The sequence below is a fragment of the Heterodontus francisci genome, chromosome 23, assembly GCF_036365525.1.
Source record: "Heterodontus francisci isolate sHetFra1 chromosome 23, sHetFra1.hap1, whole genome shotgun sequence".
Lineage (NCBI taxonomy): Eukaryota > Metazoa > Chordata > Chondrichthyes > Heterodontiformes > Heterodontidae > Heterodontus > Heterodontus francisci.
Window position 1 is genome coordinate 32,754,626 of NC_090393.1, and position 16,779 is coordinate 32,771,404.

Below are 16,779 nucleotides of genomic sequence, written 5' to 3' on the forward strand. Positions count from 1 at the left end.
TTGACTTTGTAGCGGTTAGGTACAACTGAGTGGCTTACTAGGCCATTTCAGAGGGCATGTAAGAGTTAATCACATTGTTGTGGGTCTGGAGTCACATATAGGCCAGACTAGGTAAGGACAGCAGATTTCCTTCCCTAAAGGACATTAGTGAACCAGATGGGTTTTTACAATAATCGACAATGGTTTCATGGCCATCATTAGACTAGCTTTTTTAATTCCATATTTATCAATGAAATTCAAATTCCACCTTCTGCTGTGGTGGGATTCGAACCCATGTCTCCAGATCAATACTCTGGGTTACTAATCCAGTGATAATACCACTACGCCACCGCCTCCTCTTACTGATGAGAGTAGACTGATGGGGCAGTATAATAAAAAGCAAAATACCGCGGATGCTGGAAATCTGAAATAAAAACAAGAAATGCTGGAAATACTCAGCAGGTCTGGCAGCATCTGTGGAGAGAGAAGCAGAGTTAACATTTCAGGTCAGTGACCTGAAGAAGGGTCACTGACCTGAAACGTTAACTCTGCTTCTCTCCACAGATGCTGCCAGACCTGCTGATGGGGCGGTAATTGGCTGGGTTGGACTTGTCCTGCTTTTTGTGTACAGGACATGCCTGTGCAATTTTCCACATTGCTGGGTAGGTGCCAGTGTTGCAGCTGCACTGGAACAGTTTGGCTAGGGGTGCGGCAAGTTCTGCAGCATAGGTCTTCAATACTATTATCGGAATGTTGTCAGGGCCCATATCCTTTGCAGTATCCACTGCCTTCAGTCGTTTCTTGTAATGCTGGGGACTTCTGGAGGAGGCCGAGATGGATCATCCACTCGGCACTTCTGGCTGAAGCTTGTTGCAAATGCTTCAGCCTTATCTTTTGTACCTATGTGCTGGACTCCCCCATCATTTAGATGGAGATATTTGTGGAGCCACCTCCTCCAGTTGTTTAGTTGTTCACCATTCACCACTGGTATATGGATTTTCACAGATTGTATAAAAGATTGACTAATTTTAATTTTGGAATTCCTGGATCAGTGCTAACATTTAAATTGCTGGATTGTACTAAGGCGTTACATAGACAGGCTCCTGGTTCTAACTGGTGCTTGGCTCTCGGAGAGAGACACCCTGTTAGATTAGATGTTTGCTGCCTTGAAAGAATTCAGCCTTCGTGGAACAGATAGTACATTCCGTGGTGAGATAAAGAATAGAGGACTCAATGATTGCCAGATTTCGAAATGGTCCAAACACTGGATATAGGCTATTGCAGCAGAAGACAGAACTGGAACAGTAATAATAGGTGACTGAATCCCGGGAATGCCTGAAGAACAGTTAATGGGTACTTCAGGTGTGACTTGAAGTATCATAATGCAATGAACTGCCCAAAGTGGAGAGGCAGGGTCTTCAATGACATGATGCAGAGAATTCTGGGGAAGAGGATGAAGGTAATGATGAATTCACACACGTTCTACTGATCACCAGGAGTTGTGTGTGTTGGATGTGTCAGTCATGAACTCCTTTAAATGTGCAGTGCTTGCACTTTGACAGTATGTGGAACAGATTGGTTAAAATGTTACCTTGATTCACTGAGGACCGACACAAGGCTAAGGCATATAAAAGTACTACTTGCTTTGACACAATGTGAAGTCCATAACGAGAGTTGTAATTCCATGTAAAATAGCTGGAGCAAGCCATTTTATGAGTACTGATGTAGTGTCTAGTGAGCTACCTATGACAAAAGCACGTATGAAACTTGACATGGAGCATGATAAGGCCATTATTTTTGGGAAGTTTCTGGATCTGCAGTTGACATATGCAGGACTTTATTGTATCCCGTTAACAAAAACTGCTTTCTCATCAGTGTTAGACAAGTTTTAATACATTAGGTGATTATCAGAGGAAAAAAAAGCAAATTGTCTTTTTACTTGTAAAAGGTTAATCCTGCTAAAGGATGCAGGTGTGGTTGAAGAATATACAAGAAGCGATTAGTGAGAAGTGTGAAAACTGTAAAATATATCGGAGGACGCCACCGCATCCTGTTGGCACGTGACTTTAACAAGGACGTTGCCATGGATCTAAAGGTATGGGACAAAGTACAAATATTTTCATGTTACATTTTGTAAAGTTGGTGACCAGATTTAGTCTTTCTACAATATTACTTGGTAAGAATAAAGGGATTATTATAGACAGAATCATGGAGAAATAGATGGGACATCAGCATAGTTTCTAACTGATAATGGAGGGGAACTTAGCAATGACAAGGTCAGAGATGTGTGAAAACATGAACATCCTGGTCATGAATACTACAGTTGAAAGTCCTTTCAGTAATGGACTCTGAAAGGAATCATGGGGTGATCGATGAAATTTACATGAAATTTTATCTGATCAAACAGACTGCAAATTGACAACTGCCCTTGCATAGGCAGTTCATGCTAAAAATTCACTCCAGATGACTGGAGGATATAGTCCCTATCGATTGGACTATGGCAGGCACTACAGTTAGTTCCATTTTTTTTCTTGAACATATGAATGCTTTACATGCAGGGAGGCAGGCTTTCCTCAAGGCTGACGTGTCGGAGAAAGTTCGGAGGGCTCAGGCATTGTGTAAGACCATCCGAGATGGAATTTAATTTGGGAGATTTGGTGTATTGTAAAAAGGAGATCATGAGGAATGGAAAGGCCCTCGTAAGGTAATAGGTCTTGATGGTAAGACAGTGTTTATCAAACATGGCAATTAAACTGTTGAGGTTCCTTCCATACAACTAATTGGAATAAATTACAAAATATCAGACTCAGTAGCTGATAGAAGTAAATGAGGCACCTTGTACCTCAAATGCTCATGTGTTTTGTGATGAAAGTCCTGATGAACAGCATATAGTATATCAAGGACTGGATAGTGGTAATGTATGTGAGTGATAATGACAAACAAGTCAGAGCTATCGCCATCCAAAGGCCAGTTACCTAACGTGGGTACTTGGGTAACATGTACTCCAGAGGGGTCTACTGGATGGAGATGCAGCAATTGTGGGATATGCAGGAAAAGCTACTGGCAATTTTAAATATTGGTTGAATATTCAGGATGCTGGCCAAGACTTGAGGTTCATGGACTGACAGAATGGGGTGAAAGAGTAGAGAGTAAGAAAGCAAGTGTTGAATCCAGAAAACAATCATGTACCAGAGAAAGATCCTCCGTTAGTGCAAGAGGCCGATCTCGCAGTGGTAGTCTTCATGATCATAAAAGTGCGAGTAGAGACTGTAACTTGAATAGATTACTCAATGAAGTAAAGGCCATGGAACAGTCTCTGATCAAACTAGAAGCCAATGTCCTCATCGTCATGTTTTGGTGGCTGTCAGTAAATGTGTGGATAAAGACAGGCAAAATGCAGGGAATTAGATAGTTGGAGAGACTTTGCAGTTTGTTCTGAGGTACCAAACAAAGAGCAACCAGCTTTGTCACATAGATGGGTTTCTACTGAAAGTCCTTGCAGATGGGACTTGAGGCTAAAGCGACACTAGTTGCTCGGGGTTTTGAAGAGTGACTGGGTGATCCAGATGTTTGGACTCTCCCACAGCTGGAAAAGTAATCTTAAATCTTTTTAGCTCTTTTGGCCACAATTTATGGGAGTGTAGATCAATCAGTGTTCTGCAGGGCGATATTTTTCAGGAAGAAGTGTTTCTGAAACTGTCCAAAGAGGCAGCAGCAGAAGGAAAACTATGGTAATATAATATATATGATATATAATATGATAATATAACAAATATGTCTATGGCCTGAATGATGCTTCCAAGGTGTGGTATTTATCAGTGAGATCTGTTTTGCTGAAAATAGGTTGTGTTCAACTGTAAGCAGATCCCACTGTGTTTTATTGACATAGAAAACTTTCAGGCAGCTTCATGATGTAAGCTGATAATTTTATATGGGGTGGTACTGCAGAATTTGAGATGTCGTTGAGATTAGAGTAAATTTAAAATTGGGAGTTGGTCTTGTGTGGCTTTTAAATATATTGGTTTAGGTATGAAACAGAGTAAGTTTGGAATAACTTTACATCAATTCTATTTAGTGAATGTTGCCCCCATCCCGCTTAATTAACATAAGATAAGACGTAGGAGCAGGAGTAGGCCAATCGGTGCCTCAAGCCAACTTGGCCATTTTAAAAGATCATGCCTGAATTGTGGCCTTAACTGCACTTTCCTGTCTGTCCCCCATAGCGCTTGACTTCCCTGTAGATCAAAAATCTAACTCTGCCTCGAATATATTCAGTGACCCAGCCTCCACTGCTCTCTGGGGAAGAGAATTCCAAAGATCAACGACCCTCTGAGAAGAAATTCCTGCTTATCTCCGTCTTAAAAAGGAGACCCCTTATTTTGAAATTCTGCCCCTCTAGTTCTAGATTCCCCCACAAGGGGAAACTTCCCCTCAGCACCTACCTTGTCAAGACCCCTGAAAATAAAAATACTTTATATAAAAAAAAGCCAGTCATGCTCTGAAAATATTTAACTCGGCGTTTAGTCCGCAAGGCTGTAGAGTGCCTAATCGAAAGATCGTGTGCTGCGCCTCGAGCTTGCACTGGTGTTCACTGGAACACTGGAGCAGGCCAAAGACAGAAATTGGCCATGAAAGCGGGGGTGTGTTGAAATGGCAAGCGACCGGAAGCTCGGTCATGCTTTCGGACTGAGCGGAAGTGTTCCATAAAGTGGTCACTCAATTGGCATTTTGCGTATTTTATTTTTTAATCATGTGCCTGTTTTTCATGTAGACAGAACTGCTCATTATTCTGCTATTAACACTCTGGACGAATGCTTTGTTTTTCACCACAAGCATTAACACGCTCTTTGCCTTTGTCCCAGGGCAGCTTTGTTATTTAATCTCTCCTGCCCTCTGCCCTATCACACGCCTTCCCTTTTGTTTTCTTCCCCACAAACACCAACTCTCCCTTAACTTGCTTGAAACCTAATTCTTTTCTAACCTTTGCCAGTTCTGATGAAAGGCCAGAGACCTGAAACCTTAACTCTGCTTATCTCTCTACAGATGCTGCCTGACCTGCTGAGTATTACCAGCACTTTGTTTTTGTTTCTGGACTACTGTATACAGTTTTGGTCTCCTTACTTAAGAAAGGATATAATTGCCTTAGAAGAAGTTCAGAGAAGGTTAGCTCTACTGATTCCTGGAATGAATGGGTTATCTAATGAATTAAGGTTGGATTTTAGAAGAATGAGAGGTGATCTCTCCTGCGGCGCAGTGGTTAGCACCGCAGCCTCTCAGCTCCAGCGACCTGGGTTCGGTTCTGGGTACTGCCTGTGCGGAGTTTCCAAGTTCTTCCAAGTTCCATCTGCAAGGACTTTCAGTAGAAATCCATCTTTGTGACAAAGCTGGTTGCTCTTTGTTTGGTACCTCAGAACAGACTGCAAAGTCTCTCCAACTATTTAATTTCCAAGTTCTTCCGCCGGGTGCTCCAGTTTCCTCCCACAGCCAGAGACTTGCAGGTTGATAGGTAAATTGGCCATTGTAAATTGCCCCTAGTGCAGATAGGTGGTAGGAGAATGGTGGAGATGTGGTAGGGAATATGGGATTAATGTAGGATTAGTATAAATGGATGGTTGTTGGTCGGCACAGACTTGATAGGCCGAAGGGCCTGTTTCAGTGCTGTATGACTCTATGACTATCTTATTGAAACATAAGATCCTGAGGGGACCTGACAGGGTGGATGCTGAAAGGCTGTTTCTCCTTTATGGGATCGACTGGAACCAGGGGACATGGTTTAAAAATAAGGGGTCTCCCATTTAAGACTGAGAACTTTTTTTTCTGAGGGTCGTTAGTCTGTGGAATTCTCTTCCCTGGAGAGCAATGGAGGCAGGGTCATTGAATATTTTTAAGGTGGAGTTAGATTCTTGATTGACAAGGGAGTCAAAGGGTATCGGGGGTAGACAGCAAAGTAGAGTTGAGGCCACAATCAGATCAGCCATGATCTTATCAAATAGCAGAGCAGGCTCGACGGGCCAAATGGCCTACTCCTTCTAATTCTTATGTTCGCATAACATTAATCTTGTATTTGCATATCCTTCCTGTTCACAGTTATGCCAAATTTTCCATTATAAATTTTAAATACTTCCACATTTGTGATGAAAATTGTGCATGTACATGAGTCATTTGTTTTGACACCCTTCTGGTAGTGGCAATGCTGTAGCACCTTAGTTTTGTATTTCCTTGCTCCTCAACTTGTACGACTGAGAAACTCTTATGCTCCAACCAACTCTACTGCGGTACTTCCCAAAATGCATTGTTTTGTTTTTTAGTATAAAAACTAAGGCTAGTTTGTGTGATCTTAAAATGGGGACTGATCTATGCTCCCAGGTTCTGGTTCAATTATCTGCTGCCCTCTAACCCCACTTCATCTGCATGACTTTTTAATTTGTCACTACTTGGGGCAGCCGCTGCAAAGGCTACTGCGTAAGGTCCTCCCGCCATAGTATACCAAGGGTCTGGAACCTGTGTAAAACCCCTTGGGCTGTATGCACCAAAATGTTTTTTATATAATGCCAATGTACATTGCATATAAAATGGAATGGCAAGAATAGAAGCACCTCATATTTTCTGTATCGAAGAAATCTGATCTCTATTGTACTTTCCGAAATGTGAAATTTCAACTGTTTTATAGTGTATTTTTGTAAATTTTTATGAAGTATATTTTTGGAAAAAAAATCACTACAACAGATTTAATCCCCTTTTTTTACTTGAATAATGGAAAGGAATAGAATGTGAAACAATTTCCCCCTATCGTTCCCATCTATACTTAGAAATTTCTTCTTCATGTGAAACGTCATAGACTGGGAAGTGCTTCGGGCTTTCCTGCTATGGTACAGCTTGGGTCAAAGTAATGTTTGTTCATTTTTTTTGTAGGAAATGTGCTGCATGTCTGTGGTTGCAGTTGGTGTTGAGCATGTGAAATATGTGGAGAATACTTCAATCATATAAAAACAGAAAATGTTTGAAATTGGTCATGCAGCATCTGTGGAGAGAGAAATAGCATTTCAGGTGGTTGACCTTTTGTCAGAACTGAAAAAAGTTAGAATGTAACAGGTTATAAGTGAGAACAGAGACTGGGAAAGGGAGGAGGGGAGGAAAGAACAAAAGAGGTCTGATAGGGTGGAAGGTGGGAGAGATTAAATGACAACAGGGATGATGATACAAAACAAAAGGTAATGGGGCAAGTAGAGGAACAAAAGATGGGTCTAGAGATGTAAATGGGATTGCAGAATCATCAATAGTTGCTGTTTGGGGAAAAAATGGAAGCAGAAGTTAGGATCATTGAGTTTGGAAGGCTGCCAAGTGCTTAGTTGAAAGATGAGGTCCTTAAGCTTGTGTTGAGCTATATTGGAACAGTGTAGGGAGCTGAGGTCAGAGTAGGATTGGGCAGAGAATTAAAGTGATGGTGACCAGAAGCTCAGGGTGATGCTTGCGTACTGAATGGAGGTGTTCAACAAAGCGATTGCCCAATTTCAGTTTGGTCTCCCCAGTGTAGAGGACATCTCATCGTGAGCAGCGAATACAATGTACTAAATTGAAAGAAGTACCAGTAAATTGCCTTTTCACCAGGGAGGAGATAAAATGGGAGGTATTGCATTTCTTGTGCTTGGATGGGAGGGTGCTGCGAGAGCAGGGGGAGTGTTGGGGGTGAATCAGGGTGTCACCGGGCGTACAGTCCTTTTAGAATGCTGGGAGATGAAGATGCATTTGGTGATGGCATCATGATTGAGTTGGTGGAAATTGCAGGAATGATTGGTTGAATGTGGAAGGCTGATAGGATGAAATGCAAGAACAAGGGGAACCCCATTGTGGCTCTGGGAGAGAGGGTAAGGAGTGAGAGCAGAATTGTGGGAAATGGGACAGACTCTTTTGAGTCCTGCCAACCACGGAGGGGCATCCTTGGTTGAGGAAGAAGGAAAACATCTGAAGCACTGGTATGGAAGGTGGCACTATTGGAACAAATGTGGCAGAGAAACTGGGAGAATGGAAGAGCCTCCTTTTACAGGAGGAAAGGTGGGAGCGAGTGTAGTCAAGTCAGCTGGAGTCAGTGGACTTAGAGTGGATATTGGTCGATTGCAAAATCCTTTCAATGGTGCTTTGTTCCATCCAGGAAATGGCTGAGAATAGACCTGTAAGCCAGGTAGATGTGTTACATTATCACCTTTTTATATTCCAGTGACAAAATTGTGGTATTGGTGTGATGCCAAACCTGTGGAGCGCAAATCTGGTGTCAAGGCCCAAACTGACTGTGGCGAGAGTGAAACTTGCTCCTGCAGTGTTCGCTACTTGTTCTCATGTCAGGCTGGGTGGTGACTATGGATTCAGAGTGCATTTACATGATAACTGCTGTTTTGATGTGTAGCAAAACTACTTTACACTAACCCGACAGTTGTAGCGCAGATGTAACTTAATTGAAGTGGCTTTGAGATTGGTGGTGTTATTTCCAGAGCTGTATTGCCATTTCCCTGTTTAACTTGGAACTCTGACACAATTTTTCCCATTTTTGTTAACTTCATTTTATAAAGCTGGAAAGAATTCAAATGAGTGCTCATGAACAGCTTAACTTTCTATTGGGTTGTCTAGTTTCATATTCCTGTAGTAAATTTTTTTGTTCCGACTCAGTTATTCTTACTAAATTGAGTTTGAACAAACTTGGGCACTGTTGAGCACTATCATATGCATCTGAGAGTAGAAATGATTATCCCTAATCTATATTCCTTGCAATGGAACAGCTGAAGGTGAACCCACCGGACACATTTATTTTGACATTTTTTCCAGCCAAAATATGACATTGTAGATTTCTACAAGGTTACTTTATGATCTTTGTCAGAGCAGAGATTAATTGGAAGGGAGAGAGATGCCCTGGAGTGTGTCCAGAAAAAGAGAAAAAAGTCTCAGATCTCCCCTGGCAATTGTGAAGAGCTTAAGCCCACAACCCCGGCACTCAATTTATCCATTGAGTCATTGAGCCTTACCCATGCTGATGGAGAGAATCCCAGGGTAGTTTTCCCCTGCCCCTGTTAATGCAGGTTTTGACACCTTTGGGTGAAGTTGTTGGGTGGGGTGGGAGGGGTCGGGGCGGGGGCGGCTGGATATTGACTGAGCTACCTGCTTCACCGATTTAAGGTGAATAGTGTAGCGCCAATGTGTTTTGTTGAATGATAATTTTGAATAATGTATTAAGGCATTAAGAGAGCTTTTGAGCCAACCATCAAGAAGATCGCCCCCCTCAAATCTAAATCAGGGGACATAATCACTGACCAACGCAAGCACATGGACCGCTGGGTTGAGCACTATCCAGAACTATACTCCAGGGCGAATGTTGTCACTGAGACTGCCCTCAATGCAGCCCAACCTCTACCAGTCATGGATCAGCTGGACGGACAGCCAACAAAATCGGAACTCAGTGATGCCATTGATTCTCCAGCCAGCGGAAAAGCCCCTGGGAAGGACAGCATTACTCCTGAAATAATCAAGAGTGCCAAGCCTGCTATACTCTCAGCACTACATGAACTGCTATGCCTGTGCTGGGACGAGGGAGCAGTACCCCAGGACATGCGCGATGCCAATATCATCACCCTCTATAAAAACAAAGGTGACCGCGGTGACTGCAACAACTACCGTGGAATCTCCCTGCTCAGCATAGTGGGGAAAGTCTTTGCTCGAGTCGCTCTGAACAGGCTCCAGAAGCTGGCCGAGCGTGTCTACCCTGAGGCACAGTGTGGCTTTCGAGCAGAGAGATCGACCATTGACATGCTGTTCTCCCTTCGTCAGATAGAGCCGTGAACAACAGATGCCCCTCTACATTGCTTTCATAGATCTCACCAAAGCCTCTGACCTCGTCAGCAGACATGGTCTTTTCAGACCAGAAAAGATTAGATGTCCACCAAAGCTACTAAGTATCATCACCTCATTCCATGACAATATGAAAGGCACAATTCAACATGGCGGCACCTCATCAGACCCCTTTCCTATCCTGAGTGGCGTGAAACAGGGCTGTGTTCTCGCACCCACACTTTTTGGGATTTTCTTCTCCCTGCTGCTTTCACATGTGTTCAAGTCTTCTGAAGAAGGAATTTTCCACCACACAAGATCAGGTGGCAGGTTGTTCAACCTTGCCCGTCTAAGAGCGAAGTCCAAAGTACGGAAAGTCCTCATCAGGGAACTCCTCTTTGCTGACGATGCTGCTTTAACATCTCACACTGAAGAGTGTCTGCAGAGTCTCATTGACAGGTTTGCGGCTTCCTGCAACGAATTTGGACTAACCATCAGCCTCAAGAAAATGAACATCATGGGACAGGACGTCAGAAATGCTCCATCCATCAATATTGGCGACCACGCTCTGGAAGTAGTTCAAGAGTTCACCTACCTAGGCTCAACTATCACCAGTAACCTGTCTCTAGATGCAGAAATCAACAAGCGCATGGGAAAGGCTTCCACTGCTATGTCCAGACTGGCCAAGAGAGTGTGGGAAAATGGCGCACTGACATGGAACACAAAGGTCCGAGTGTATCAAGCCTGTGTCCTCAGTACCTTGCTCTCTGGCAGCGAGGCCTGGACAACGTATGTCAGCCAAGAGCGACGTTTCAATTCATTCCATCTTCGCTGCCTCCGGAGAATCCTTGGCATCAGGTGGCAGGACCGTATCTCCAACACAGAAGTCCTCGTGATGGCCAACATCCCCAGCTTATACACACTGCTGAGTCAGCGGCGCTTGAGATGGCTTGGCCATGTGAGCCGCATGGAGGATGGCAGGATCCCCAAAGACACATTGTACAGCGAGCTCGCCACTGGTATCAGACCCACTGGCCGTCCATGTCTCCGCTTTAAAGACGTCTGCAAATGCGACATGAAGTCCTGTGACATTGATCACAAGTCGTGGGAGTCAGTTGCCAGCATTCGCCAAAGCTGGCGGGCAGCCGTAAAGACGGGGCTAAAGTGTGGCGAGTCGAAGAGACTTATTTGGCAGGAAAAAAGACAGAAACGCAAGGGGAGAGCCAACTGTGTAACAGCCCCGACAAACAAATTTTTCTGCAGCTCCTGTGGAAGAGCCTGTCACTCTAGAATTGGCCTTTATTGCCACTCCAGGTGCTGCTCCACACACCACTGACCACCTCCAGGCGCTTACCCATTGTCTCTCGAGATAAGGAGGCCAAAGAATTTTCTTTGATCCACTGATTGGAGGTTTGACTTTTTTTTGAAGACATTTAAAAGGAACATTTTGAAAAAAGGATGCCTGCTGGCAGCTTAAGATGATCACCTAGCCTGCTGCATTCTATCCAAAATTGTAAAGGGATGTGAGGAGGGAGACGAAATGGCTGCATTTCCCAGCGAGAACCAAGATCCAGGAAGTTTGAAGGAACTGTCTGTTCTTTTCGGCAGGCAGAGGGGTTACTGCCAATTGCTATGTTTGAATCACTGAGTGACTGTCATGTGACAAGCCCCTCCCCATCTGTGGTTTTAAGCTGGTGTTTTTCTATGTAGCAGAGGAGAAGCGACTGCACTCTTGACATGAGCAGACCCTAAGCGGCGTTCGGTCTCTCTCTGTCTCTCTCCATTCCAGTTTGAAAGCTTTCAAATCCTGCTTGTTGACTGACTACCTTTGCATACTCCAGCTACAACCAGAAACCCATTTGGAGGAAATCACCCGTGTCGTTGTCTCCAAGAAACTCCCCAAACTAGTCATCTACCTCTTCAAACTAAAAGCCTGAGGACCACTGAATTCAGCTAGAAGCCAGCCAAATCACCAAACTTCTCAGACTGTATACCTTATTTTTATGGACTCTAACTCAACCAATCTACCTTTCCTCACTCTGTAATCTATTTGTGTGTGTGTAAACCTCTAGTGTGTGTGTGAAAGTTGGCACATTGTTTATCTTATTAGTTTGGTTTAGGTACAATAAAGTTAATCACTTTGTTAACTCCAGAAAACCTGTCTGATCACATACTTGCTGTGATCATAACAAGAACCAATCACAAACCTACAGAATTGGTCAGTTGTGGTCAAACAAGGAGAGGGAAAAGAGGGAAGCCCTTCAACCCCTCCTCACTTTACTTAACAATGGTAAAAGAACCAAAGATGACATGAAAGAACATTTTTAAGCAGTGAGTGGTTCGGATTTGGAATGCTGTGTCTGGGAGTGTGATGGAAGCAGACTCAATTGAGGCCTTCAAAAGAGAATTGGATAAATATCTGGAGAGAGAAAATTTGCAGGGCTGCCCGGAAAAGGCCAGGGAGTGGGACTAGATGACCTGCGCTTAGAGAGCCGGCATGGACAAGACAGGCCAAATGGCTGCCTTCTGTGTTGTAACCACTCTGATTCTATGAAAGGTCACAGACCTGAAACGTTAACTCTGCTTCTCTCTCCACAGATGATGCTGACCTGTTGAGTATTTCCAGCACTTTCTGTTTTTATTATCTATGATTCTATATGATTGGTTTCTGGAAAATGAGTATGGATTTTCCTAAATCACTTGATAAAAGTACATGGTTATTTAAATCTCTGCATGTGATGTAGAGAAATGGTTGTGATAAATAAGGTATGCTTGTGTTGTATTTGCTGTGTGTGTTAGTACATGCAATGTTAGTCCTGAACATGCATAAAAAAACTGAAATGTGCTTCTGGTTCAGTGCCAGGAAAGGTGTTTATGAACACTCTGTCCTGCTCCTGAAGAGGCAGTATTGCCACATTCTGGGGAGTGGTGTTGAACTGTTCAGAACTCCTGTTTTGTTTTAGTAAAAGCACAGTAAGCACTTTAAAGAAGTTCAAGTTACTTCCTGGATTGCAGCTCTAATTTCAGCACTTTGACTTTTCTTGGCAGAAGCAGGAAGAATATACAATGGCGTGACTCTTCGGTTGAGTGCAGGGAAAGGTGTCAGGAGATTTGGTTGGGCAAGAGGCATCAGGTGTGCTGAATTCTTAAGAACAGCACCACCAGGAACTGGGAGATGGATAGAGCAGATCTTCTGAATAAGTTTATAAATATGAACTTTAAGCATTACAGAAATAGCATAAGGCAGGAAGTGTTGCAATTACACGTGCTATATTTTATTGATTCATGAATATGCTGGAATTTCTCCCTAACTTCCCTATTACTCAGTTTGCACATTAAATCTGTCATATTCATCCATGGAATGTGGGCATACTGGCAAAGCCAGTGTTTATTGCCCATCCATAATTGCTCTTGAGAAGGTGGTGGTGAACTGCTGCAGTCCTTGTGTGTAGGTACATCCACAGTGCTGTTAGGGAGGGAGCAGACCCACCGACAGTATAGGAACCGTGATATATTTCCAAGTCAGGATTGTGTGACTTGGAGTGGAACTTGCAGATGGTGTTCCCATGTGCTTGTTCTTTTTAGGTGGTGGAGGTTATGGCTTTGGAAGGTGCTGTCAGAGAAGTCCTGGTGAGTAGCTGCAGTGCATCTTGCTGGTGGTTCACACTGCTGCCACATTGTGCTGGTGGTGGAGGGAGTGACTGTTTAAGGTGGCGGATGGGCTGCCAATCAAGTGGGCTGCTTTGTCCTGAATGGTGTCATGCTTCACGGGTGTTAATGGAGCTGCACTCATCCAGGCAAGTGGGAAATGTTCATTGAAATCCCCTACCCATACGACATTCTGTGCCCTTGCTACCCTCAGTGCCTCTTCCAAGTGGTGGTCAATGTGGAGGAGGAATGATTCATCAGTTGAGTGAGGGCTGTAGGTGGTAATCAGCAGGACGTTTCCTTACAGAAAGGGAAGTGACAGTCGAAGGTGAGGATGGATTGGAAGTCTGTCTTTGCAAGGTAGAGACTACTTCAGCTGCGAGCAGCTGACTGGAAAAGTAACAGTTTGGTGCTAAAAACAATGGGCCTGAATCTGACATCAAGACAAGTACATAAGATTTTTCTTTTAAAAAGTAGATTTGGACTTGTGAATAGCGCAGTAGCTGGGAACATAGAAATGGCAAGATCCGGACTTGTTGTGATGTATGCAAAATACATGATGTCCGGTATTCTGTATTTACATGGTATCCAGGAGTATATGTACATGATGCGTCAAGTGTTATGACCAAGGCGGGAGGAGTGCACTGTTTGTTCTAGTTCCTCTTCTCCACGGGTCAATCATATATTTTTATCTCAGAATAAAACACACGAACCAGGTTTCTTTAATGAAAAACAAATTTTTCATTTATTAGAAAACAAGCCTTTAACCAGTAAGGAAATAAAGCATAAGCACACAGATTGAAATATTAAAGTTCCCTCTTTACCTTAGCTGTTCATTCTCTCTCACTCTCAATCTCTCTCTCTCACACACACCCACACACACCCTGGTTAACCGGAAAAATTGGATTTTTATTTTTAGAGGTTTATTACAGACAAAAAAATACTTGGGCTGAATACTTGCTCATTCTTGAAGAAACAGCAGATGAGATCTGTTGTGTTCCAAAACTGGCATACAGTCTGGCCTCCGAGTACACGTAGACGGGTCACTGGGATCTTTTAGAACAGTTCATTTCAGGCAGCGTAAGAATTAATTTCGCAGGCTTTTCTTCAAACACAGAAGACAAGATGATTGACACAGTGGACTTCTCGGGGTCTTTTAGAGAGGTGCTGGAAAGCTGAGCTAGGTTGTGGTCTCCTTCCTTGGGAATTCCCTTTTTCTTACAGTTCAACCCTAACTCAAAACAATTCAAAAGCACAACCGACAATAGGAGGTCAACCTTTTGACCTCCATCAATCCTGACCTGTCACTTCTTTGTAAACAGCTTCTCCAGGTGTCCAAAGTTGTCTGTTTATTGAGCTGGAAGTCGGGTGGTTTCCCGGAAAGCTTGCTTTCCTCACAAGACCTCTGTGTCCCTTTTTAAAAAAAAAACATTTCCAGGGACTGTTTTTCGAAGTCAAATGGCCTTTACATGACCCCTTTGAAAACCCCAGAGTTAACATTTTCTTCAATCTTTCCAAAATGAATCCTCAAAAAATATATTTAGCAAAACAAAGGCACTTTTGTAACACAAGGAATTCTGTCCGAACAGAGCTCTGACTTTTGAGGGCCAAAACTTACTTTAAAAATGTGTGTGTGTCTATATTTGTCCTAAAAAATCTATTAAAAAGCAGTAACTGGATATTCCATCAATTAGTGTGGCGCAGAGGTCTGGGAATGTAATTAACCCCATCCCCTCCAGTGAGCCAAGTTTGGTTTCCCAATTGCAGCTATGGCAGCGAAGGAAAATCAGTAATGGCGTCACTAACATTTTTTGTGCATGTCCTTTTTGGGAACAATTGGATATTAAAGAAATAACTTGTATTTATAAAACACCTTATCTCAGTGTACTTCAGGGCTAATGAAGTACATTTTGTTTTAAGTATAGTCACTGTTGTAGGTAGCAGGGTTCCACCAACAGTACTGTGATAACTAACATCACTAAAAACAGATTTGTCTAGTTGAGAAGTGTTGAACTGGACATTGGGAGAGCTCTCCTGTGCTTTTTTCGTTGCACTATGCAATCTCTTACGTCTGCCTGACAGGAAAATGGGGCCTCAGTTTAATGTCTTATCCAAAAGACTTTATACTCTTGTAGTCTTTTGGATCTCCTTGAACTGTATTTTAAGGTGTCTGCGTTATCAACACTTGTATGCAACACCATCAGAACACAGTTCAGTTTTTTTAATGGGATTGAATTGCTGTAATTGCTCTTACAGAATTAAAATAGGAATTACTGTTAAACAGTTCAAGTGAAAGTGTGCCCCCTTTTGTGTTTTAAATCTGTTAATTTCTTGAAACGCAGGGAGAAGAAATGGGTAACTGTTGGTGACACATCACTCCGGATCTACAAATGGGTACCCGTAACGGAACCTAAAGTTGATGATGTAAGTTGCTGTTCTGCGGTTAGGTGTATTGGGGTGAAGGGGAGCATCAAATGAAAATTAGACAGTTAACTGTTACTGAAGTGAGTTGTCACCGTAGTATTGTATTTCCATTCTCTTAAAGTACCACTTGTTTGTGGATCCAACAGTAGAATAAGTACTTGCAATGGAGTTTAAAGTGAAATGCAAGAAAATTGCAGATAAATGGTAAAGGCCAGATTCAGAAAATACAATAACAGGTATAAGAACACAAGAAACAGGAGCAGAAGTAGACCATATGGTCCATCGAGCCTGCTCTGCCATTCAATACAAACATGGCTGATCTTGGGCTTCAATTACACTTTCCTGCCTGCTCCCCATATCTCTTGATTCCCTATGAGACCAAAAAACTATCTATCCCAGCCTTAAATGTATTCAACAAGGGAGCATCCACAACCATCTGGGTTAGAGAATTCCAAAGATTCCTAGCCTTTTTGAGTATAGTAATTTTTCCTCATCTCAGTCCTGAATGATTGGCCACTTATCCTGAGACTGTGACCCAGCATTAACAATCTCTGGGGTGGGGATTGGTAAGTGAGGTGAAAAAAAATTAACAGATTTTGAGCAACTTGTGGAGAGCCATCAACCACATTGTGCCATCAAAGGAGCTTGCATGGGCAAAACCCAATATAAATATGAGCATAAAAGTTTATAATTGAGAAAAGTTAAAATTTTACAAGAAAAGGTTGTGCAGCCAAGCAGTACATGAAAATTGAAGTTGTCAGTTTTTGCACTGTTTAATAAATTTTAGTGATTAATTTGACTATTCACCATATAGCTACCACAAAGAAAGGCCACTTGGAGAAAAGGAGTAAAGTCAGTCATTATGGCACAAAACGAGGCCATTTGACCCATCGAATCTATGCCAGTCAGTCCCAT

At 42.8% G+C, this 16,779-nt stretch overlaps 1 protein-coding gene across 1 annotated transcript in view; it reads left to right on the top strand.

Moving 5' to 3' along the window:
- The window catches only part of LOC137383038 (B-cell CLL/lymphoma 7 protein family member A-like), a 48,388-nt gene that overhangs the window by 11,709 nt on the left and 19,900 nt on the right, over window positions 1-16,779 (top strand). The window contains exon 2 of the mRNA XM_068055637.1: window positions 15,783-15,864. Within this exon, the coding sequence (XP_067911738.1) occupies window positions 15,783-15,864 (82 nt within the window). The remainder of the gene's footprint in view (window positions 1-15,782; window positions 15,865-16,779) is intronic.